General features: G+C 34.4%; 1 protein-coding gene and 1 long non-coding RNA gene across 7 annotated transcripts in view; one reads left to right on the forward strand and one right to left on the reverse strand.

Annotated features, from left to right (window-relative positions):
* The window catches only part of LOC127904773 (uncharacterized), a 29,685-nt gene extending 23,613 nt beyond the window's left edge, over window positions 1–6,072 (reverse strand). Inside the window, exon 1 of the long non-coding RNA XR_008058198.1 lies at window positions 5,959–6,072. This is a non-coding gene — a long non-coding RNA (uncharacterized LOC127904773). The remainder of the gene's footprint in view (window positions 1–5,958) is intronic.
* Window positions 1–27,091, forward strand: part of LOC7469886 (transcription repressor MYB5) — a 53,559-nt gene that overhangs the window by 25,126 nt on the left and 1,342 nt on the right. The window contains exons 2-3 of one of the 6 annotated variants that reach the window (XM_052449488.1): window positions 4,323–4,578; window positions 5,270–6,122. The exons of 2 other annotated variants lie outside the window; for them this stretch is intronic. In XM_052449488.1, coding sequence (XP_052305448.1) covers window positions 4,323–4,578; window positions 5,270–5,897 — 884 coding nt within the window. In that variant the 3' untranslated portion in view covers window positions 5,898–6,122. Of the gene's footprint in view, window positions 1–4,322; window positions 4,579–5,269; window positions 6,123–26,411; window positions 26,875–27,091 lie in introns of those variants that run through there. 3 more of the 6 variants (XM_024591112.2, XM_052449486.1, XM_006371104.3) reach the window with 3 other exon arrangements.

Below are 27,091 nucleotides of genomic sequence, written 5' to 3' on the forward strand. Positions count from 1 at the left end.
CAAAATAAAACAAACAATACATCACACAAATAAAATTACATAATAGCCCTTAAAACTCCAGGGAACTACTGGGAAGGCTTCTGGACCACAAAACAGTGGCAGCGCGTCTCTTCCACGCGCCGCCACCACTGGCGGCTGGTGGGTTCACGCGCCGCCGTAGCCAGAACCTGTGAATAGGTGGATCTGGCTTAGCTTCTTCTCCTCTTCACTTTCCTGCCGGCGGTGGCTTTCACCGTGACCTGCAATAAGGAAAAAAATGCAGGCAATTGATTTTAAACCATTTCTTTCTTTTTCAGATCTGCTCTCGGTCTTCCCCTTTTTTAGATCTGTTTCTTCTGTAGATCTGTTTTTTCTTTGTTTCACCTTCTTCTCTATTTCAGGTGGTCGGCGGCAAGGAGGAATGACCGAGAAGGGGGCGTCGCTGCTGGGGAAAGGAACAACAGTGCCTGGCCTTGCTGCTACTTGTCCGTGGCCGTTACTGTTGAGGAGACCGAAAGGGAAGAAAATGCTGGTGGTGGGTTTCTTTCAGGTTGTGAGATAAAGAGAACGGGGAAGATGGAGAGCCGGTCGTGGTTGACAGGTCTTTTTGGTCTTGGTGAGCTGGGAGAGGAAAGACTGGTGTTGTTGTGGGGTTGTTCGGGTGGCTGGGTTCTGTAGGGGAAGAAGAAGTGAGGGAGGAGATCTGGTTTTGGTCGGCTGAGAGAGAAGACTGCTGATCTATAACCGGCTGAAGGGAGCGTTTGGCTCTGCTGTTCAACCTGCTTTTCGGCGAATTTCAAATTTTTTTTTTTTTTTTGCTAAAATTGAGTGCGGTTTGTACCTTTTGGATCGTTTTGATGTGCTGATATCAAAAATGATTTTTAAAAAATAAAAAAACATCATTGGCATGTATTTCGGCACGAAAAGCTATTTGAAAAGCAACCACTACCACACTCCCAAACACCCTCGAAGAGGGAAACCGAGAATTCTCAAAGGCCAAAGCAGGGGTTTCTCTGGTTTGGCTAAAAGGAGGAGATCCCATGAGGGAGAGTAAGCCAGATGAAGGAGAGGGGCTGGTCTCCGTGTAAAAAAAAAAATCAAAGGCCAAGAATGGGGGCGCGACTTGGTTTCGGCTGGGAGAAAAAATTAGGTCTAGGTTTTTTAATTTTTTTTTATGGTTGTCCTAAATTTCTCTCTTTAAAAATTATCCTATGTAAATTTTCTCATTCCTCGTGCATATAGAAAATCTCTACATGTTCTATTTAAGAAAATATTGCAATAATTATTGCAGAGATTGTCTTCTATAACCGGTACCAACAAATCCTATATATATGGTATTTTATATTGCAGTGATTATTTTTCATAACCAGCACGAATCAAATTATATATCTATGGTATTTTATATTGCGGTAATTATATATGATTCAGTAATTATCTCCTTGACATATTGCTTCCTTAATATTTCAATCTTTGTATTTTTGAACCTCCTTGACCAAATTCTAGCCATTTTCAGGGCGCTTCGGCGTCCTCTTCTCACTGCTATTATTTTTTTGAATTTTTTTTAATTCGAATATTTTTTTGATTTTTTTGAAAGAGAAAAGGTTAATTTGAGGTGTTGTAACCCATTTTTGGGTCCCCGCACAAAAAAGAAAGAAATATATAAATATATAGTCGGAAGAAATTGGAAAAAATAATAATAGCAGTAGGATGCTGGAGCGCCCAGAAAATGGTCAGAAAAATTGATTAAGGAGAATAAAAAATTCAAAGATTGAAATTTTGACAGTATAGACTTGAATGATGAGAGCCGTGTTGGAAAAGAAATTTCAATTTGAGGAGAAAGTCCAAAATTAGTTGTTTATAGACTTAATTGGATTTTATTGAAGGTTTAATTGAATTTATAGAGGGTTTCATTGCAAGAAAATTTGATTTTTAAGTCAATTTGGGCTTTAATTGGAAGAAATTAAAGTTCAGGGGTCAAATTACAATTTTAAAAAGTTGATTTGGTCAAATCAGGGGCTGAATTGCATGAAAATTGAAGTTTGGTGGCCAATTAGGGACTTCATTGCATAAATCCAAAACCAATGACCAAACTGGAAAAGGCGCGTAAATAGAGGGACTAAAATTGATCGAATCAGGGACCAAATTGAAGGAATTTGAAGTTTATTAATCAATTGAGTGTCAAAATGCACAAATTCAAAACCAAGGACTAAAATGAAAAAGGCGGCCAACTTTAGGGTTGGCAATTGAAGTTGGCAGGGATGCAATTGAATTGATTCTTAAAATCAAAATTGCATTTGTGGACGTAAATGAACAATGGATAAATTGAGGACTGATTTGGAAGTTGACATGTTTTGGCACCATATTTTATTTAAATGAAATGGTGTGTTTTGTTCAAAACGACGCCGTTTCATGTTTTTAAAATAAAGGAACAAAACAGTGTCGTTTTGAGTGACGTTGTTCCTCCTTCTTCTTCCCCTAGACGTGCAGCAGGGGAAGATAGAAACTTTTATTTTTTTCTTCTTTAATTCTTCCTGCCTCTCTCCCTCCCCACGTGCTCTGTCAAAATGCACACCCCCTCATTGATGAGACCCCCGGGGGGTCGTTCCATGCAATCCACACCAATTGGCCACCTAGCCTGGTGTCGTGGCAGGGCAGGAAGGCCCGCTCCCCATGCGCAGCGATAGGGTCGTGATTTGAAGAAGAGGAAACATTGCAAAAGAAGAGGAAAGAAAACAAAGGAGAAGGGTAGAGCAGTAACCTCTCTCTCCGCCATTTGAAACAGCAACACCGCCGCCCAGAGCTTCTGTCCGTGAGTCACGTCCTCAGCCAGACCAGCAAGGCACCGCCTCCTCCGCGCCAGGTAACTCTTCTTTCCCCTCCAACTTTCCCTTCGTTTTCGGTTTCATTTCCTCCTGCATGCAAAACAAATATCGATCTGCATGCAGGAGGATGAGAGGGGGGAAATAATTCCCCCCCCTTTTTATTTTCTAGGTCGGGCTGGTTCTGGCCCAGCCTTGATGTCTGGGCTGGGTCCAGCCCAGACCAAAAGAAGCAGAAAGGATTGTTGCGCCGAGATCGGCCCAACAACCTTTTGGGCTAAGTTCGGCCCAGCCCAAATAATTATAATATTTAGGCTAAGATTTCCAAAATACCCAAAAAAATATTTTGTTTCCTTTCTTTTAGTATCTGGATTATGAATTTAAACGTAAAACATATTCCCGATATTAAAAAGGAAGTTTTTTTTTTATTGATTGACGTTAGAACGGTTAGGTTTTTACCCGATGAGATAAGGATCCCCTTACTGAGAAGGACTTTTCTTAAACCTTAGATAGACCAACAATTAGAAATACAGTAACACCTTAGCTTTTTATCAGATAATCAAACAATGCAGCTTACCTTAGGTAAGGCGTATTTGGGTGCTAATACCTTCCCTTTACGCAACCGGTCTCCGTAGCCGATCTCTGAGACCAGTTAGGGTTCCTATTGACCAAAATACTAGGTGGCGACTCCCTTTCCCGCTTTTCACTGATTAAAGACAAGGAATCCTTGTCTTCCCATATTTACCAGATAAATACATTAGATGAAGTTGAATATTCATCACGATACTGCACACGTGCGACATGGGGAATAACTCAAAAATAGGTTATGATAATAATTTTAAAGACAATCTAAATGTTAAGTCAAATAAAAATTTAGAGACTGTTTGGAAATACAGTTAATCAGATGGTTGGCTGCATTTCCATAGATGACCTAAATAAATATGATTCAAAAGTAAATGATTAACTCTTTCCCACTCACCTTTGTTTCACCGCCACCATCACTTATAGTATTAACATTAATTTTAAAAGTATATTATTGTATTTATTATTATATTATTATTACTGTTACTGTTAGTTTTAAAATTCATTCTATTCCTAATTTCTTGAAATGAAAATATATTTTTCAATTTTCATTCCGATTCCGTTCCAAATATCCAATTTCCGGAAATAGAAAACACCTAGAAAGTTCGAAGATGTTAAAGGACATGGATGATGTTGTTGGGCTAGAGGCTCACTAGGCAGGGCCCTACCTGAACACATGAACTTGAATCTTATCCATGCGAGTTTAACTCTAAATTAATTGGGATCACATGCTAAAATCCCGCCGCCCATCCCTATACTATTTACCATCTGTCCACGTCCGACCTTTCCACTTCCTCTACTTTCACGACCTTGCTACATACCCTTCGATTGTTCTTGTTCTTGGCAGAAAACAAGATCACTGTATTAAATTGGGAGTCAAGATAATATAACCTGAGATGAGGAATCTATGCTCAACAACTTCAACAAGGAACAGGAGTGTACCTACACCATGTTGTAGCAAGGTGGGCATAAAGAAGGGGCCATGGACACCAGAAGAGGATGAGCTCTTGGCAAACTACATCAGGAAAGAAGGTCAAGGGCGATGGCGCACGCTCCCAAAGCGGGCAGGACTTCTCAGGTGTGGTAAGAGCTGCCGCCTCCGCTGGATGAACTATCTCAGGCCTTCTGTTAAGAGAGGGCGTATTGCCCCAGATGAGGAAGATCTCATTCTTAGGCTTCACAGGTTGCTTGGTAACAGGTATCTGTAATATTCCCTGTGTAATGATCGGATTTTATGGTCTCGGGGTTGCTGATTCTTTTCTCTCTATTCCCATCAGCTGGGACATCCATAATTAGGTTGATTTGGATCTCTCTCTTGTTTTTAATTTATTCTGTTTTTTTTAGGCCTTCTGTTTTTTTTTTTTTCCAGGTCTTTCTTCCTCAAAAAACTAGAAAGCTTGACTTTCGATTAATACTTTAAATTGTCTCAGAAACGTAATTGTTGGGCTTTAACTTCAAAGGGTTTCCCCTTGTTTATTTCTCTTACCTTTCGCTTAGCAATCCGAGGTTCTATCATCATCATGAATCATGATGATCCGATCTCCATCTCTTTTGGAAAAAGTATATATTCATACATGCATGTACGTGTGTGCACGTATTTATGCCTCTTCTTTTTTTGATAATCGTCGTATATATTTATGTTATTGTTCCTTTTGTCTTCTTTTCTCGTTCCTATAGCAACAGCGTTCTAAAACTAACTCCAATGTATTGTATTACTTTATTTGTCAACGTTTTACACAATTCGATTAATAGAGAGTATAATGGGCAGATTTAGGGCTATTGGAAGTCGCCTTTTGGTTTTTGAATTTGAAATAACTTAGATCGATGCTTGCTAGTCAGTAATTTTGTCTGTCAATCTTACTTTTGTTTGGTTTTCCTTCTTGGAACAGGTGGTCTATGATAGCTGGGAGGATACCAGGGCGCACAGATAATGAGATTAAGAATTACTGGAATACCTGTCTCAGCAAGAAGCTCATTAGCCAAGGAATAGACCCTAGGACCCACAAGCCTTTAAAACCTAACCCCGATTCCTCAGAAATTGCAAATGTTCCAGTCCAGAATTCTAACCCTAAATCTTCTCCAGTGGATGAGAATGGGAGGGTCTATCGAACTGTAGCCACTAGAGTAAGTGAAAACTTTACAGTGACTAACCTGGATCAGTCTCCTAACCAGGTTGCTGCTGATGCTACAGAAAACTGGCCAAATCGTGATGGTTTTAATATGGGATCATTACAAAGTGGTTATGGACGAAAAAATGAAGATGATTTCATTGAAGATATTGGAAATGAGGACACTTTCTCCTCATTTCTGGATTCCTTGCTCAATGAAAATGTGTTAGTGTATCAACAACGACAACAGTTACAGCATCAAAATATGTTTGGGCCTTCTTCTAAGCTTGCGGTTTCTTCTTCACAAATTCTCAGTCACGCAAACATTTGGGAAGCTGAAGTCTCGCCTCCAATGGCAGCCTTAGGTGACAAAGGCGTGGGCGGGGCTTCAAATAGTCTTCCAGTTTGAACTCAATCCTGCACCACAAGTGCTTAAAGAAAATCAAACGGGTGTGATTAACGGTATGTACTAATGTAATTGTATTGTGTTGTTCCAGTAATTCAGTGTGCTTATAACAATATTCTTGCTGTTCGAAATTCTACGTGTGATGATTGTTTAAGATAAAATGTATCACGAACTATATATATATGCATTGCTGTATATGAACTTTGTTCCATACTAGCCAAGGTCAAATTAGTGTTCTACGTCTTGCAAATTATGAAATGTATGCGGTTCAATCTCCCTCCCTCCCTCGTTCTCTCTCACACACACAAACCCTATTCTCTTTAGTTCATTCGGAAAGTCTGTGGATCAGACTCCTAATTATGACAGCTAATTCTTATCGATATGTTAGTGAAAAGGTAATTAATACGAGGAACATTCTTTACTAATAGAACATAAACAAGAACATCTATATATAATTACATTAATGTTTTTGTTGGCACTCAGAATAGACGACAAAGAGACATTGCATTGGATTGGAAAAGAAGCTTTCGCCATGTTTGAAGGCAATTTAAAAGAAGTTAAATGAAAAACAAATCCTTGAATTTTGAGTTAAAATGAACTTCACCCTCGAACTTTATTTTTTATATAAAATAAATAAGCTTTTTTTATTAATTTTGACAGCATGTGATAATCTAAAAACACAAAATGTGTCATGAAAATACATGATTTAAGAATAAAAAATAAAAGGATTAATGATGGGATGAAAACTTGGACACGAAAAGCCTATTTTTAACCAAAAAATAGTTTATGTTCTCGAATAAAAAAATAAATCTCAGAAACTAAGTTTGGTTTGACCTAAAATTTAAGGTAGTTTTGGATATCTCTAGCCTTTAAAGGGCATAAATAAAGGGGGGGAAAGAGCAAAAGGAAGCTTTTCTACTTGGAAAATTCATCAACAAAGTTAGAGGAATTTGGAGTAGACAGGAAAATATTTATGTGTTGAAAATATACTACTACTAACTGGTAGTCCCACACAACCATTTTAAATGTTTCGTACTGTATTTTAACTTTTATAGCCGGGATGCGTGCATGCACCTTCTTAAAATTTAGCTGAAACATCCATGTCTAATTTCATAAAAAGGGTGTAATACCATTCTATAGTTTTATATACACTGCATTATGTTAGTTGTAGTACATGCATGGACTTTCATTGACTATTCATTAACAAGTGGGTTGTTTGTTTTCGTGGTTGAAATCGTGTTTTGTGATTTTTTTTTTGAATTTGTTTTGTTTGAAATTGATTGTTTTTTTGGTGTTCTTGAGTCGTTTTGATGTGCTGATGTTAAAAATAATTTTTGAAAAATAAAAAATATTATTTTCATGTATTTCCGAATGAAAAACACTTTGAGAAACAAATGTTACCATACTTCCAAACATTACATTAAGTGTGTGTTTGGTAAAGCAGTACAGTGTATTTTTTAATTAAAAATATATTGAAATAATATTTTTTTAAAGATTTTTTACACCAATACATCAAAATCATCTAAAAACACATAAAATAATCAATTCAATGTCTTTTTAGGTGACAGACAGTTTGAAAAACACTTTTAACCGTATATGTACAAATTTCTACTATCACACACACACGTATAGAAATTTGTATTGGCATAAAAAGAAAGTTTTTAAGATTGAAACTATATACACACATACATGTACTAATATACACACTATATGTTAGGGGTGTTCAAAAAAACCGAATAACCGAGAAAACCGAAAAAACCGAAGAAAATTTAACCGAGAAAACCGAACCGAGGTGAAAAACCGATTAAACCGATTTTTAAAATCATAAAATCTTGCCGGTTCGGTTCGGTTTCGGTTTTAAAACCAAAACCGATGAACCGAACCGACCCAACCAAAAAAACAAAAGGGCTATAAATACTGCAATTAACCTAACCCTAACAAATTGCCCCGCCCTCCACTCTCCATCTCAAAACTGATAACACAAAAAGCCGCCGCCCTCCACTTTCCATCTCAAAACTCAAAAGCTAAGTCATCCACCCACATCTCCATCTCCTTGGCTTTTCTTTTTATTTCTGTGCATCATCTTCATCTCTTCTGCGCAAGCCGAACAAAAACCCACATCTCGATCTCTTTGGCTTCTCTTTTTATTTCTGTGCATCATCTCCATCTCTTCTGCACAACCCATATCTTCATCTCTTCTACGCAAGCCAAACAAAAATCAACATCTCCATCTCTTTGGCTTCTCTCTTTATTTCTACGCAAGCTGTCATGAAGATCTGGTTCGTCTTCTTGTTAAATGGATAAAGGAGAATAGAGACAGTCAAAGTGCTTTTGATTTTTAGTGTTGTTTGCATTGGCCTGCTGGGCACGCTAAAAAAAGGTTTCCATAGCAAAAAGTAATGATAATTTTATATGTGCAACTTTAGATTGGTGGGTGAAAAGTGTTATTACAACCAGTGCCCATGGGAGAAGGCTAGCCTCCTCAATCTAGTTTGTCATTTTTTTTTGTTTTGTAAATTTCTTTATCAACAAATATTCTTATTAATCGGGATGCTAAAACTTTTGAGGCTTTGCTTTGCCATATTTGCAGGATTTGAACAACAAGATTCTAGCTAAACCGAAAAAAAACCCATATACGATAGGATTGGATTTCTCGGTTTTATGGCAAAAAAACCGAATTTCACCGAACCGAACCGGTCCGGTTTGAACCGGTTTTCGGTCCGGTTCGGTTTAAATTTTTCAAATTTAAGTTACTCGGTTCGGTTGGTTTTTGTAGTCTGAACCGAACCGAACCGAACCGTGAACAACCCTACTATATGTACATATATTTGCATACAAAGACAGCTTTTAAGATGGAAACTATACACACACATACATGTACTAATATACACACTATATGTACATATATTTGCATACAAAGACAACTTTTAAGATGGAAACTAGCCTTTGTGGAGGGTATTCCAGAACCGTATACCAGTACCACTATCTGGGATCCCTGATACAAGCATATGTTGGTTTAATACTAATTTCAAGCATGAAAATGTATATATACACCCCATGGTGCCAAGAATTGGACCCAAAATATTCATCTAAAAACAACCCCTTAAGGAAATAGACATAGACCTGAATTCAATCCCTTAGGATATTGACGAAGATAAGGTATTAATCATGCATGTTGAAGAGGGATTTATGATGATTATGATTGAGGACAAGATCACAGCTACAATATAATTTTATCTCCTAGATTATTCCACGAACACTGCAAAACTTAACATCTAATAACTAGAAGACATTCTATTGTCACCCTAGACTGCAAAAATTTATATTGATATGATACATTCAATAGAGTAATCTATAGTTTGATAATTATACGTTTTGGTCTAAATCTTCATTCTATTCATGTTTAAGCTCTTGGTTTGACAAAAGACTTGAGATAATATCACCACAAAAGGATAAGAGAGGGAAAGTTATTATTGATAGTTCACATTCCAACAACAAAACAACTTCTTAGTGTCTATGAGTTTCCTCTCAACAAGATGAGTTCCATCAAGGTATTTTTTTACCCTTTATTTTACTGGAAACAGCAGATCAAGGTTAAGAAAGATTCTAAAGGTGTTTTTTTAGGTGTTCTTAAGTTAAAATAATTTTAAAAATAGTTTTTTTGGTTAAAAAACTAACTTCTCATTTTTCCAACCACCTTGCGGTGGTTAGATTCTGGAAAATATAAATGATACATTGTTTGTTTTTATTATTTTTCATAATTGAAGGGCCCTTAAGTCCATGATAAAAAAAAAAAAAAAGTCAAGCATTCTTGCCTAGCTAGTATCCCCCGTGCCTGCTTTTTTAATCGGTCTGGTGCATTGGTCCACCCAAGCTCAGCAACCTAGTCTATTTTTAAACTTTATATTTTTCCTCTTAATATGAATTTCAATTAAATAAAGTAGATCAATTATAGATATGTTTGTGATGTCTATCCTAGTTGTCTTTAGATTTTTTTAAAAAAAAATTTATTAGAAGAAATTAATTTAGAATATTTTTACTTGTTTTCAAGTACTGAGATTATAGTTTTTTTGTGTTAGTAGTCGATTGTCTGTGTAAAGTTCTTTGTAATAATTTTTTTTCTTAAATTTTATTCATTTTTTATGCACTTGGATTCTAAAAAAGAAATTGAACTCGACAAGGTTTATGTATCCTGTGATATGTTTAGTGTGTTAACATGTATTATTAGAGAGATTCTAACAAGTTTTTCGTATCATGTGATATGTTTGTTGGGTTAGCATTTATTATTAGAGAGATTTAAAAAGAAAAAGAAAAACTTTATCACAACAACGCTATTTGACACTTTGAATCCATTCCTGTAGTGGAACGAGCACGGGCAACGAAGCTAGGGAGTGTATAAAGTTGAGGCAGAAAATCAATTACTGTACCCCAGAGATCCCACCTCACCTCACCTCGTTTTATTTTGTAAATTTTACTTTTAATTTTCTTATTTTTAAGAGTCTTTTTGGGAGTGTGTTTGCGGTTATTTTTTAAAATATTTTTCATGCCGAAATGCATCAAAATAATATTTTTTTATTTTTTAAAAATTATTTTTAAAATTAGCGCATCAAAATGATCCAAAACATAGCAAAAAAATTAATGTTTAGCAAAAAAAATATTTGAATTTTGGGCTCTCTAACTTATAAAGAAGTTGAAGTGCGCGCAAAATGATCCGACATTCATATTAATAATAAAAAAAATACTGCTAATCTACTACAAAATTTAGTAAGTCATTCTTCTGATCATATATAACTAAAACGGTTAGAGATCTTATTGAATGATTTTGTTAACTAGTTCTCTAATGGGAAAAACCAAATTAATTACAATTTTTTTTTTTTTTTGACAAAGAAACTTGTTACAACGTAGATCCAAAGGTGAAATTTAGAAGAAAATTACCATTGAAGATATTTAATGTCGGAGACACTCAAATATCTGTACTTTTTCAGTAAAAAAGAAAGATCCAGATTTTTTTGCAATTGGGGACAAAGGTCTGGTGTAGCTTTTTGGTGTCAACACCATCAAAGGTTAGGAGTGTATTGTCCTTTTCGACACCACAATATATTATGAAAGGTAGATGGATTTTACTACGCATGTGTGTGTGTGTGTATTTGACTCGTGGGTGGACTTTGTTTAGGTCGATGCATGTTTTATTGTTGCCTTTAATGCAGCTCCACAAATTAATCTATGAAATCCAATGGAGGTAGTAGCTAGCTAGCTTACTATACGTCATCCTCTATCTACCTCTCTTCTCTCTATATTTATTCTTCATAGCACTTGAAAAATAGAGAACTTGATACAACAGGAACCCACAGAGCATATTATTAATAATTCTCTACTCTAGTTAGGTATCTAGACAAGAAACCCAGTCATGTTTCATGAAGTCAGAGATGAACATGGAAAGGGAAAAGAATTGCGAAATACTAAAGACACCCTTGAAGATGTGGGAGGAGAGAGGATGCATGTTCACTGGCAAATTAACACTGTAAGCTGTATGTATATATCAAGTCGTATAATCTCCAAGAGTTCAAGAAATTAGAGAAAAAGGAGATCAATCTTCGTTGCCAACACACACATGTAATTATGTAAACTAAGTAATGATCAAGCACAGTATCAATGGAGGGTGGAGGAGTGTTGTGCTCAATTCATAATTGCAAACTCACCTGGAATTGGACACATGAAGCTCTCAGCCACTCGTCAGGTTGTAAGGCACCAAGCATAATTAAGGGCATCATTGTTTCTCCGTTGCGCTATCAACAAAACTAAAAGTACAAATTTGTGGAAGGAGAGAGAGGAAATTTTCTGGGAACCCAAAACTTGTGGAAACGTACATGCAGGAGCCCAAAATCTGAAAGTTAGTGAATGATCAGGAGGTGACTTTTTGTAGTCATGTGGAACATAGCGTGTACGCTTTCTAGTGAAGAGAGAGAGAGACCAAACATTCTGACATGAAAAATAACGTATATATAGGGTTACTTGGTACGGTGATAACAGTTAGCAACTGTGAAACACCAACCAATCTATTAAGCAAGAATTTAATAGGAAACTAAGCGAGGAAGAGTAGAAATCCGAGCTGTAGCTTACGACAAAGAGAAGAAAATGGGGAGTTGAGAAATTTTGAATAAAAATAAATAGATTTAATGTATAAGTATATATTAGATTTTTGAATTAGTATTCTTGGGAGAAAATATGGGGAAATTGAGAAATTGATATAGTTTGATGTAATTATGAGGAAATAGGTTATAAATAATGTAAAATAATGAATGATTGAATAAAAAAATTGGATGGATTAGAGACACTACAACATTTAACAATTTTTCCGTTCGGTGAATCTTTCATCGGTAATTTTTTATCCGTCGGTAAATCCGCTGGTAATAAAAAAATATTATTACCGACAGATTTACTGACGGAACAGACGCGTAAAAAAAATTTACCCGCTTCATTCCGTCGATATTTTCCTCGAAAAATTCCATCGGTAATTCCGTCGGTAATTATTTAAAAACATTTTTAAAAAATCCATTTTATAAAATTATAAAATAATTAAATTAACATAAATCAACACTCTATAATATATACTCAAAATGCTTGGAAAAAAGAATAAGAAAATCAACTCAACCAAATTTGCAACAAAAAAATAAAATGAAAAAATAAATTCAACTAAAAAAATTCATATGAGAAAAATGAAGTTGCAATTGCTAAAAATTTAAAAATCCTATGACTAAATCAACTAAAAATTGATCTCATATGAAAAAAAAATCTCGCAGCAACATTTATACAATTATTAAGAACAAAAACAATAAAAACAAAATAAAAACAAATATAGTGAAAAAATCATGAAAAAAAGAAGAAAAAAGAAAAATCTTACCTTAATGTAGTTGCAAGTGAAGCTAAGGAGAGAAATTTTTTTTTGTTAAGCATATTAATTAAAAAAACTAAGAGGATAAAAGAAAAAAAAAGAAGAAGACATACCCGAGCATAGAGGAGAAGAGAAGGAGATGAGGAGAGAAGAGAAGAGAAGAGAAGAGAAGAGAAGAGAAAGAAATAGATATCCATGTTTTTTACATATAGTGAAGAAGAAGAAGAAGAAGAAGAACAAAAAGAAGAATAAGAAATGAGTCTGTCTCTTGTGAAATAAGGGGATTCAGGCTTTTTATTGGGGCACGTTAGCGATGATTTTATCGATGGATAATTAAATATTAATATTTTTTAATTATTTTGTTTGTAATATTTAATTTAAATTTTTAATTTCATAAAAAGTTTTCAGAAACCGCCAACAATCACCAACGATTTTTCAATCCGTCGGTGATTCCGTCTGTAATATTTAAATGAAAATTTTATATTAATTGAATTTTTTCAGGAAACCATCAAATAACACCGACGACTTTTCAATCCGTCAGTGATTTTGTCCGTAAAGAACAACAATTAACAGTGCAATTGAAAAGTGAACAGTTCTGGAGCTCTCTGGAAAATTCCTTCGGTGATTCCCTTTGTAATTGACATGATGAACAGTGTTCACAGTTTACCAATGAATTTACCGACGGAATATATTCCGTTGAGAATTCCGTTGGTAAAAATGACAAGTCATCATTTTTTTGCTTTGTTTTAATTTTTTTTCTCACTGTCATTCCCTTGGTATATACCGAGGGAATATTTTCTTCGGTAAAATCCCTCGAAAATTTACTGATGGAAATATTCCATCGGTATTTCTGTTTATATTTATCGATTTTCTGGTAGTGAGCCGATCATTTTGGACAAAAAAATGAGTAACATGAAAATTTAATAAATGTTTGTGTAATTAATACGGTTAATATATTTATGGTGGATTAAAATGAATTTAATAAATTTATTTAGTTGTGATTAAATATTTAATGAACTAGGAATTTTAAAAGGAGAAGAATTGGTGAGAGATATGAATAAGATTTTGAGCTGGAATATAGAAATTGTTTAAAACATGTTGACTTGAATGATTAGTGCATGTGTGAGATGTAAGATTTGTTAATAAGAAACGATTGAGAAAAGTATAAATTTTGAAATTTTTTAATGGACATGTTTTCCTTATGTGTGTATTTAGGGGGGGGGGGGATGCTAAAAAACAGTAAAGTTATGAGTTTATTTAAGGGCAATTATGATTTGAAAATTTCCATGCAATTGATTTGAGAATTTAAAATTTATATTGAAAATAAAATTAACTTTTATGATGAACAAATAACAAATAATATATTGTTTCTATTAGTAAAGGAGATGCTGCATGATCTGCTCAGTAGCATAGGATCACTTCATACACTCAGACGTTAGGTAAATGCTCAACACCTTAAAATTAAAATATTATTTAAATTGCAATTACAATTTTTCTTTAAATGTATCTTGATTTTATTTGAAAAATATTAAAAATTTAGATAAATTAGTTATTTGGTTAATGAGACAGGTACCCTAATTAATGAATAATTAAAAAACTAATTAATTAGGTAATAAAATAAATACTCAATTTGTTATGCATCTTGCTAGTTGTACTGATTTATAAGGTTAATAGTAAAATAAAAAGTGAACACTTTAATAATTAATATGATAAAAATTTTTTTAAAAAAAACATTATATATAAAGTTACCGTATTTGGTTCAGATACCTGAAAACTAAAAGTACAAATTTGTGGAAGGAGAGAGGAAATTTTATAGGAACCCAAAATCTGAAAGTTAGTGAAAGATCAGAAGGTGACTTTTTGTAGTCATGTGGAACAAAACATGCATGCTTTCCAGTGAAGAGAGAGAGACCAAACATTCTGACATGTTGCCTGTTTGTTTCCATGCAAACCACATGAAACAATAGTTTGGTAACAATTAAAAAGTCATTTATTGTTCATGGATCACACTGTTTTTTGCGTTTAAAATGCAGGGGAAGGAAAGCAGCTCTTTTGCTGTTTCTTGCATGGAGGAATCACTCTCCACTGTTCACGTGAACAGTGGAAAATGTCTCGACTATTCACATCAACAACGTGAACAATGGAGCATATCTCCAATGTTCCGGCCGGACCGGGTCCGATTTAAAGTTAAATGCATTGAACCGGGTCCGACCCAATAAAATAAAAAAATATATTTTTAATTTTTAATTGTGTTTTATTCAAAAAACTAGTGTTTAACATTATTCAATGACAATACATAAATTAGACGGAGATCGCTTGATGACACAGCATTTGCAGAATTTGATCGCAATCCCAATTTTATTCCTGATTATATTTTACCTGATGTTGTTGCGCACTTAAGAAACCAAGAAAACTATAGTCCTTGTCGGATGTATTTTATACGTGATGGAATTGTAGATAGTTTAATGGAACAAAAAAATATTTTATATAAAGTATTATTTATTTCATTATGTAATAGCAATAGTTAAATCTACAATATTTAAATTAAAAACCATCAACATTAATAAATATTTTTTTAAATTATTTTATAACCTCAATTTCAAAAGCATTCTTAACCAAACACATTAAACTACTTTTGTTCAACTTCAATTTCAACCACAGTTTTAACCAAACATACATAAATATCAAACCAACCTCAACAAAAAGTACTTTTTATAAAACAACTTTTTTCAAACCATAACTGTAAAAGTTACCACAATACCAAACACAATGTATCTTTAAGAAGAAGAAGAAAAAGTTGTGCGCCTCTCGTTCTGTGTTGTAACACAGTTTGCAAAAAAAGCAGCTTGGAGCTGCTTCTTTTTGCCCTGCGTTTGCAACGCAGTAAACAATGGGGTCCATGAACAATAAATCTCGTTTTTTTCTTTACCAAACAGCTTAAATCTGCAGTTTACTTGAAACGCTGCCGCAGCCGTGTAAACAAACGGATTCTTGGTGAAGCAATTTGTTCATGCTTCTCATCTAGCGTTTTCTATTTTTATGTTTTCACTATTCACTCTTACAAAGTGAACAGTGGAGAACATATCTACTGTCAACACCAAGCCCTTCCCTTCAACTCACGGCAAGCAACTCCTCACCACTAACAACATAAAAAGCTTCCATCCTCCAGTCGACAGCCAACAACTCCTCCCCTGTTCACCGTGGTCAGCAACAACAGCCACCACGTACATAATAGCAAAACCAACTCCACCTTCAACCAAACCCGATCCGGCCAAGCCGTGACAGAATCTCCTTCAACAGCTCCTGCACGCTGACCTCCTCCTTTTCGCTAGTTGCTCCTTTTGGTCACAACCCCCTAAGCTATTGATAGAACCCATCTAAAAATAATAGAGGCATGGAAGAAAAATAATATCGAATCTTTATGCTGAGTTTTTTTTTTTTCAGGTTCCGGCTAGCTCTCACTTATGGGATAAAAAACAAAATCTTCCATTATAATTGATTTCACACTTTCAGAACAAATATTTTAAGTTATTGTATTTAAAAAACGTTTTTAAAATATAATATTTAAAATTGTTGTATTTTAAAAGCGTGATGTTTAAATATATCATGTTTTTTAATAATAATATTTATTAAATTTCATGTTTATAAAAGATAACATAATTAAAATATGCTAATTTAAGAAAAAACCATTTTAATTAGTGTCTGAGGGATCAAATACTGCAAGAGAGTTTGAGCCAACTCTGTTTTTATTTATTTTTTTATTCCCTTTCCCCACCTCTCCTCTGTTTTCATTTTTTACTTTTATTATTACACCACCACTACTGTTATCATTTTACGTTACTAATTTATACTACATATTATAGCACCAATTAGATAATTTCCCCTGTGACGTCGGTTATATCAAAAAATTTAAATATGAAACATCTCACGTTATGGAGAACTTGATGTTGTTGCACGCTTAGAAATTAATAAAAAATGTAGTTCTTGTCGGATGAATTTCTTATGTGATGGAATTGTAGATAGTTTAATGAAACAATAAAAAATATTTTATATAAAGTATTATTTTTTTCATGAAGTAATAGCAGTATTTAAATATACAATATTTAAATTAAAAATCATCAATATTAATATATATCATTTTAGTTATTTTATAACCTCAATTTGCAAAGCATTCTTAACCAAACACATTAAACTATTTTTTTTTCAACCTCAATTTCAACCACAGTTTTAACCAAACATATATAAATACCAAATCAATCTCAACTAAAAGTACTTTTTATAAAATAACTTTTTTCAAACCACAACTACAAAAGGTACCACAATACCAAACACAAAACGACAATTTCATAATTTAACTATCAAAGTACATATTTTCTTGTTGCTGGTCATAATTATCAAGGTTTTTTTAATGGAATTTCTATTTTTTATTTCATAATTTCCTATCATTACAAAAAAAAATACCCTTAAAATGCATGGAGAATTTACTATGCACCTAAATGTGAATTATTATTCACTGGAATAGTATAATTACTATTTTATCCTTTAAAAAAAATCAATGGCCTTGATATTGGGGATAAAATTGTATTTTTTTAAGAGTTCATTAGTCATTACGAGATTAATTGACGACAATTTAGTTTTTAATCCATGTCTTGATTACTTTAAAATAAACATGTGTCTTGATTTATTTTGTAACTAATTTAATTGTCTCATTATTTGTAATATTTCATGAATAATACAATACTTGATTTATTTGAGTGAATGTTGAAGAAAAAAAAGTTGTTCTTATGACTATGGGGTTAGTGGGTTAACCCTGGTCAACTCGAATATTTTTTTTGTTGTTTTTTTTAATTATATATTATTCCATCACCACCAGAAAATCGACGAATACAAATGGAAACATCAATGGATTTTTTCTGTCGATATTTTACGATGATTTTTACTGATCGAATTCTTTCCATCGCTAACTCCGTCGGTAAACACTGATAAAAATATGTTGAAGGTATATACCAAGACATGGAAGTTTTTACAGACACCGCTACTGACGAAACTACAATGGGATTCAATCAAGCAAATCATACAGTGATGTGTCATATATATCGGCAAAATTACAGAAGGATTTACCATTGGAATAATTATGTTGGTAAATCTATCTGTAATATTTAATATATAACCTGACACTCGACCCTCCTCTCCCACTTCTCCTATTTCTACTTCTTCCTTAAAAAAACCCATGCAACAAAACAACCTCTCCCCCCCTATTCCTTTGGTTGAAATTTTATTTCGGATTTTCCATCTTAATTATGTAAATCTACCCTTCTTTAAATTTGAAAACAATTTTAAAATGTTAATTTTTTTATTGCATATTTTTGTAGTATATGTATTTTGTTTGGGTGTTTACTTGTTTTATCGTTTTTTCTCAAACAAACTTGTTGTATGGATTTATGATTTTATACATGTTATGGTTTATTTTAAATTTTATAAAATTATATTTGTTTGTAAATTGTTGAAACTTATGTCGAATTATTAACTTAGATGTGTTGTGATAAAATAAATAATAACTTATTTAACGAATCCATTTTATATTTTGTCAATTTTATTACCGAGTTGTAATTTCCGTAAATATGTACAAATTTGTATGTACATAGATTATTGATAATGAATTCAGAGAAGTATTAAAGTAGGTTGAATAATCTTGACCTAAACCAATATTTTTACAAATTTATTTAGTTAACGTAGTTAATTAATACATGTTGTCATCATTATTTGATATAGGTTTGATAGAAGTGATGGATGATCTTTCATGGATGTATCGAGATTCACCCTAAGAATTGCAGAGGATGGATTATTGTAATGAGGTTCAGGGTTTTATTAATTACGCAACATCTAATCCGAGAAATATTACTGGAAGCAGTATTAAGTGTCTATGCAAGAGGAGTAAAAATAAAAATTTTCTTGATCTGGATGTTGTAATGATGCATCTTCTACAAAAAGGATTCATAAAGGAATACCTGTGTTGGAGAACCATTTGTTCCTTACGAGACCATGGTAGAAAGGATGGTTAGGTCAACTTCTACTGCTAACAACATGCATAGAGTTGTAAATGACAACTGTAATCCTATAGGACTATGGTTATGGATGTGATGAGAATGAATCAGAGTCATGCCAGTTAATGTCCAATCCTAGATGAAGTACCTAATGCAGACTCGTACAGGTTTTATGATCTTTTGAAAGATTCTGACGAACCATTATGAGATGGTTGCATAAATCACAGTAAATTATCGGTCGTTGCACAAGTGTTTACCATTAAATCAGATTATGGGTTGAGTGAGGTTGATTATGATAAAATTATTGAATGAGCGAGAAGCATTTTACTTGAAGGGAACAGGTTGAAAGAGAACTTATATGCTACTAAGTTCATGATGAAACCTCTCGGTCTAGGATTAATTCTAAAAAATTGACATGTGCCCAAACTTCTGCATGCTATACTACCTAGAAAATGTTGAGTTGACCAAATGCAGGACATATAGGCATTCCCGTTATAAACCCAGAACTGGCAGGGGAAGGACTCATGTCACACATAAAAAACTTAGATACTTCCTAATCACACGTAGACTGCAGAGGTTATTTATGTCACCAAAGACTGTTGAGTACATGACATGGCACCAATCACATGATGTGGTGGACGAAATAATGGTGCACCTTTCTAACAGTAAAGCATGAAACACTTTAACAGTGTGCATCCTCACTTTTTAGCTGAATCTAGGAACATGTATCTTGGGTTATATACATACTGATTCAATCTATTCGGGTCATTTGTTGCTCCTTATTCTTGTTGGCTGGAGTTCATGTTTTTATCCACGATCATACTCAATCCTAATAGTCCGGGGCAGAATATAGATGTTTGTCTTTAACAGTTGATTGATGAGTTGACATAGTTATGATCCTCTGGGACTTTGACTTATGATGTATCAATGAAACAAAATTTTCTTATAAATATAGCTTTGATGTGGACTATTAATGATTTCTCAGCTTATGGAATGGTTTCTAGTTGGAGCACGTATGTAAAACTAGCATATCTATATTACATGAAAAATAACAAGGTATTCACACTAACAAACAGCGGTAAAGTATCTTTTTTTAACTATCACCAGCATTTCTTGCCAACGGATCACAAGTACAGAAATGACTTTTTTTATTGGCAGAATTGAAAAGGATGTTGCACCCCCGCTTTTTTCAGGTGAAGATGAGAATGAAAATAAAAATTAAACATGGTTTCATTTAGTGTTGTTACTCATTTTTGGACCCCACGTGCTGGAGATGGTGTGTACCTCTTTTGAACCGAATGCAAGAGTTTAGCTCATGTTTCCTGAAAGATTGACAAAAGCAGAGAATAAAGAAGTGTTTTTCGAACCTTGTTTCAGTTGTTTTCTGCTCTCCTTATCCTCCCCCATTGTTGCCAAAATCATCAGGATTCTTAGGCTAATTAGGAGTCTTCATAATGCTAAATTCGTTCCTTCTTTATCTTGTCTTTAAGGTTGGATAAATCCCTCAGAATTTGCACTAAAAAAAACAGATTCTGCTGCTGTCGCAATTCTATTGTAATACCAACTTTGTTCCAACTTACACTTTGATTCTGACTTGATTGCATGGAATATCCGACTATCCCAGCTATATTATGTCATTCATGATATGTTAAAGAATTGACCTACACCTTCATTGGTTCTTAGGGCTCACTGTTCTTATGTCAGACTGGGATGCTCGGCATTGTCAGTTTTCGAATCAGATCAGGAGATCTTTTTGACCAACCAGATTGCAGCCAGATTATGTTCTTCAAAACGAATTTATCTCACTTTGAATCCTTTATGAAAGTTGTAGACCCGTACGCGTAGATGAATTTAGGTATTTGAATCTCCTGATTTCGATATCAGAAGATCAAGATATTCCCATTTGAATATCTAATGTAAAAGTAGAGAATCCTGCCGCGAGAAGGATTCTAGCCCGAGTTTTTTTTTGCAATTTTGTTCTTCAAAATGATTTTATCTAACTTTGAATCCCTCATGAAAGTTGTAGTCCTGTACATGTAGATGAATTTGGTTTTTTGAATTGCCTGATTTCGATATCAGAAGTCCAAGATATTCTCGGTTGAATATCTAGTGTGAAAGCAGGGAATCCTGCCGCGAGAAGGGTTCTATCTCGCAGGTCTGATTCTAGGGATTACGGGCTCATTTGGAGGATTTTTTTTTATCAAGGACTAAATTGAAAATTGTTAAAATTAGGGATTTAATTGAAAATTAAAATTAGAAGGAACCCAAAATTAATTACGTTGCATGCATAACAAACTAATGTTTTGCACGCAACGAATGTTGCAACAAACCCCGCCAGCTTGTTTCATCTTTGGTCCAAAGGCAATAGTTTTGAACACCTATGCCAGCTGTGGAAGAATGTAGAGGAGAACCACACCATCATTTAATGGCTGGGATTCTACTCGTGGAGAATAATTACCGATATCACAGAATCAATCAGAATAGTTTGCTTCCTAAATTGCTTTATTCGATTGCGAGCCACCCGCAATTGTGTCCCTAGATTTTATAACGCAGAGGAGAGCCACACCATCATTTAATGGCTGTGATTCTACACGTGGAGAATAATTACCGAGATCACAGAATCAATCAGAATATTTTGCTTCCTAAATTGCTTTATTCGATTGCAAGCCACCCGTGATTGTGTCCCCAGATTGTGTTTCCTAAACAGAGCTGCGTTTTAGGCTATATAAACCTCCTTTGCTGGGAGAAGAGAAAAAAGGGAAAAAAAAAAGGAAAGGGAGAGAGCAAAAAAAAAACTCCAAATGAAGAAAGAAAGAAAAAGGGAAACAGAGCAGAGGAGAGAAAGAGAGGAAGAAGAAATGAAAGAGAGGCAGGGCAGAGAAAACCATAAGGAACGACACAGTCGAAAGCAAGGAAAACACAAAGGCAAGGGTGAAAATTCCACCAGCACAACACGCCTTCATCGCCATTGTCTGTCATCTCCAGAGAAAGCATCAGCAGAAGGAGAGAAACCAAAACAGAAACCAAAACCAGTGTGGCCATCGTTTTCGTTGTCTAAAAAAATGTTTATTGTTTTTTTTCGTGTATTTATTTTATGGTTTTTTTCGTGTGTGTGTGTGTGTGTGTGTCTAAAAAAAATGTTTTCTTATATGTTGCATACGGCCAATACCCTAACATGTTTTGAATATTCCTTTTTTAAAAAATAAATAAATATTCAAAGTTGTAAAAGAAAATGTGTTTTAGCATGGATTTCTTAAACACAAAAAATTATTTTCTTGCATTTTGGATTTTACAGCATGTTTGTAAATTCCAAAGGGTGTTGGCCAATATTCTAAAAATATAAAAATCTTATTTTTAGGGAATTCGTCTTTATTCACCATTAATAGTTGTATAAAGAAATCCAAAAGGGGTTAATATCCAAATTATTATTGGGAATAAATTTTTTATTCACTATAAATATTTGGATAAAGAAATCCTAAAGGGGTTAATATCCACAATATTATTGGAAATAAGTTGCTATTATTCACTGTTAATGTTTGGATAAAAAAACCCAAGTGGTTAATATCCAAAAAAAATTTCTAGGAATAATAAGTCATTACACATCCTTGAAAGAAGTCTCGATTATAATTGAGGACATTTCAATTTTAACTCCACGATTTACAAGCCGTGAAAGTATTAAACACTAAGACAAAAATAGGCTTTTAAAGCGCTCTGAATTTCCTTAGATTTCTAAATTTTTATCCCTTTTCCTTGCGATTTACAAGTCGCGAACACTTGAAATATTAAGGGGAAAATGAGCTTTTAAGCACATTGAATGTCCTTAGATTTCTATCTTAACTATCGGTTCCTCTTGGCACTCTGTAGACATATTTAAAGGTATGATCTATATTGGCCAAGGGTTTTTGCTTTTAGACTTTGAACCCAAGTCCATTCATCATAGCAAACCTATCCTAGGAAAATTAATTAGAGAACACCAACACCATAGCAATTATAAGGCAAACCAAACATCAAGCAGCTTACCTTAGGTAAGGCGTACTAGGAATGCTAAAACCTTCCATTTACGCAACCAGTCCATTGCCTTAGAATCTCTGAAAGACCAGTTAGGGTTCATAGTGACCATAATACTAGGTGGCGACTTTCTTTTTCACAAAACAAAGACCCCGAAATCAATTCCCCACTACAGGAAGGGTCACTGCGATGCCGAGCTCACGCGAGGGTGCGACATTTAGAATAAAAATAAGAATGAAAATATTTTTAAAAAAATGATGTATTATTTCTATTCATTGTATATCAACTAGTATCATTATCACTATCTTAATCACTATCATTACTGCGTATAACAGTTATAATATTTTTTTCTAAAAACTGTTGTTGGTGGTGGTGGTTAAAAGCTTATTTGTGACCATGTATTCTTAATTTTATACTAGTTTGTCTCTGCTATTTTTATTTGTATTAATCTCAACCCTTCAATTTAAAAAAAAATCATCTTTTTTATTCCTTCGATGACCATAAGCTTGAGTTGCTTTTAAATTTTTAGGTTATATCCCACCATAAAATAATATCCATTGAATAAAATTTATTATATAAAAATAACTTAGAGATACATGCCATAATATGATGGGATGTAACATAATAGTTGTCGCACGTATGCGGCGTCGCGGCAACCGTTCCACTCTCAAGGTGTAAGTGTATCTATTTGGAAAAAATAAGGAAGACAAAGAATCCTTGTCTTTTTAGAGGAAAGATAGAATGAGAGTCGCCACCTAGTATTTTGGTCACTAGGAACCCTAACTGGTCTCAGAGATCGGGTACGAGGACTGGTTGCGTAAAGGGAAGGTATTAGCACCCCAAATACGTCATACCTAAGATAAGTTGTATTGTTTTATTGTCTGATATATGCTAAGATCTTGTCGTGTTTCTAATTATTGGTCCGTCTATGGTTTAAGAAAAATCCTCATTGGTAAGGAGATCCTTATTTTATCGGGTAAAACCTAAGTGTTCTAACGTCAACAAAAGAACTACCCTTTAAATATCAGGAATACGTTTTACGTATAAACTCGTAATCCCTGATACTAAAACGAAACAAAATGTATTTATTTGAAATATTGGTCAAGTTCTCGTGACTTTAAAAAACTAGTTATTAAAGCCAAAATGCATGCTAAAACATATTTTTTGAAGTTTTCTTCGTTGTATAAAAATACAATATGATTTTTTTAACTTTGAGAGACTTGGCCGTATGCATAAAATAAATTTTTTTTGTGTTTTTTTTTGGAATGGGTCAGACCTGGCCCAAAAAGAAACTGGCTGAGAATCGACCCAAAAAGAAATTGCTTTCTATAGGGCAGCCCAACCGTGTGGACTGAACTACTAAAGTCCAGCCCACGATAGGTGGTTACTGTGCACAGCACAGTAACCGGCTAATTATATTTTCATTTGCTGCAGAATGTGAATTGCTCACGTTCTGTATGCAAATGAAACCAACCGGGAAGACAGATCAAAGAAGGAGAGAAGATTACCTGGAGTGAAGGAGCATGTTCAATGTCGTTTATGGTGGCTTGCGGTGGTGAAGGCGGTGGCTAGGAAGCTCGGTGGCGGCCGTTGCAATGCTTCTTCTTTTTCCGTGTGAAGACACCAGTCCCTGCGTCTTCTCCTTCTCTTTTTTTATGTTTTCTTTCTCCTCTCTTCTTTCTCTCTATTCCTTTGTTTTTTTTTCTTTTTCTCCCTTGTTTTTTTTCTTTCTCTTCTTTTTTTCTTCTTCTCCTCTATTTTTTTCTTTCTCTTCCTTTTTTCTTCTTCTCCTCCTCTCCTCCTTTTTTGCTCTATCTTCCTCTGTATTTATAGACAAAAACATGGGGAAAGAAGCCTACTTCCTCTGTCCAGTCATGGCACAGGGGTAGGGCAGCCACTGTGCAACCGCCCATGACCGCCCAAGGGGCATGTCCCCTCTATTTTTCACCCTGTGGTAGGCCACGAGTAGAGCTTAGGCAAGTGGGGGGTCTTTGTCGACGTCTTTTTAAGGCGTTCAGAGAAAGAAGGAGGAGAGAAAAGCAGTGGACCGAAAGCTTCTTCTTCCCCTGCCTCGCGCGTCCAGGGGAACAAGAAGACCCACAGTGCCTTTCAAAACGGCACCGTTTGGGGCTTTTCTTTGTTTTTTTTTCGTTGGAAACAGTGGATGAAACGGCGCCATTTTGGACAAAATGCATTGTTTCATTTAAAAGGAAATGGCAACAAAATGGTGTGAAAGTCCAAATCAGTCTTCAATTTGTAATTTGTTCAATCAAGTCCTAAATTGCAATTTTAATTTTAAAAATCAATTCAAATGCATCCCTGCCAAATTCAATCGTCGGCCCTGAAGTTAGCCGCCTTTTTCACTTTAGTCCTTGGTCTCTGATTTATGCAATTTGATTGTCAATTGATCAATAAACTTTCAATTTTTTTTAATTTTGCCCCTGATCCTATTAATTACAGCCCCACTATGTAAACACTTTTTCCAGTTTGGTCCTTGGTTTTCGGATTTCTTCAATTAAGTCCCTAATTGGCCATCAAACTTCAATATTTATGCAATTAAGCCCCTGATTTGACCAAATCAATTCTTAAAAATTATAGACCCCGGAACTTTAATTTCTCCCAATTAAAGCCCAAATTGACTTAAAAAATCAATATTTCTTACAATCAAACCCTCCATAAATTCAATTAAACCTTTAATAAAATTTAATTGAGTCCATAAACATCTGATTTCGAACTTTTCTTCCTCGTTGAATTTTTTTTGTCAACAGGGCTCTCATTAGTCAATAAAATACTGTCAAATTTCAATCTTTGTATTTTTTAACCTCCTTAACCAAATTCTAGCCATTTTCAGGGCGCTTCGGCATCCTTTTCTCACAACTATTAGTTTTTAGATTTGTTTTGTTTTTAATTCGAATATTTTTTTTGATTTTTTGGAAGAGAAAAGGTTAATTAGGATAATAACTCAAAAATAGATTATGACAATTGTTTTAAAGACAATCTAAATGTTAGGTCAAATAAAGACTAAGAGACTGTTTGGAAATACAGTCAATCACATGGTTGGCTGCATTTCCATACATGATCTAAATAAATATGATTCAAAAAGTAAATGATTAACATTAATACAAAGAAAAATAGAGGTGACAAACTAGTATTAAATCAAAAGACTTACAAAAGCTTTTGACCTATTATTATCACTATATCAAAATTCTCATCATCGTTTTTCTTCCACCGTAACCTTTATTTCACCGCCACCATTACTTATAGTATTAACATTAATTTTAAAAGTATATTATTGTATTTATTATTATATTATTATTACTGTTACTGTTAGTTTTAAAATTCATTCTATTCCTAATTTCTTGAAATGAAAATATATTTTTCAATTTTCATTCCGATTCCGTTCCAAATATCCAATTTCCGGAAATAGAAAACACCTAGAAAGTTCGAAGATGTTAAAGGACATGGATGATGTAGTTGGGCTAGAGGCTCACTAGGCAGGGCCCTACCTGAACACATGAACTTGAATCTTATCCATGCGAGTTTAACTCTAAATTAATTGGGATCACATGCTAAAATCCCGCCGCCCATCCCTATACTATTTACCATCTGTCCACGTCCGACCTTTCCACTTCCTCTACTTTCACGACCTTGCTACATACCCTTCGATTGTTCTTGTTCTTGGCAGAAAACAAGATCACTGTATTAAATTGGGAGTCAAGATAATATAACCTGAGATGAGGAATCTATGCTCAACAACTTCAACAAGGAGCAGGAGTGTACCTACACCATGTTGTAGCAAGGTGGGCATAAAGAAGGGGCCATGGACACCAGAAGAGGATGAGCTCTTGGCAAACTACATCAGGAAAGAAGGTGAAGGGCGATGGCGCACGCTCCCAAAGCGGGCAGGACTTCTCAGGTGTGGTAAGAGCTGCCGCCTCCGCTGGATGAACTATCTCAGGCCTTCTGTTAAGAGAGGGCGTATTGCCCCAGATGAGGAAGATCTCATTCTTAGGCTTCACAGGTTGCTTGGTAACAGGTATCTGTAATATTCCCTGTGTAATGATCGGATTTTATGGTCTCGGGGTTGCTGATTCTTTTCTCTCTATTCCCATCAGCTGGAACATCCATAATTAGGTTGATTTGGATCTCTCTCTTGTTTTTAATTTATTCTGTTTTTTTTTTAGGGTTTTGTTATGATCTTCCTTAATTCCTCAAAAAACTAGAAGCTTGACTTTCGATTAACACTTTAAATT

This window comes from Populus trichocarpa, chromosome 19, assembly GCF_000002775.5.
Source record: "Populus trichocarpa isolate Nisqually-1 chromosome 19, P.trichocarpa_v4.1, whole genome shotgun sequence".
Classification (NCBI taxonomy): Eukaryota; Viridiplantae; Streptophyta; class Magnoliopsida; order Malpighiales; family Salicaceae; genus Populus; species Populus trichocarpa.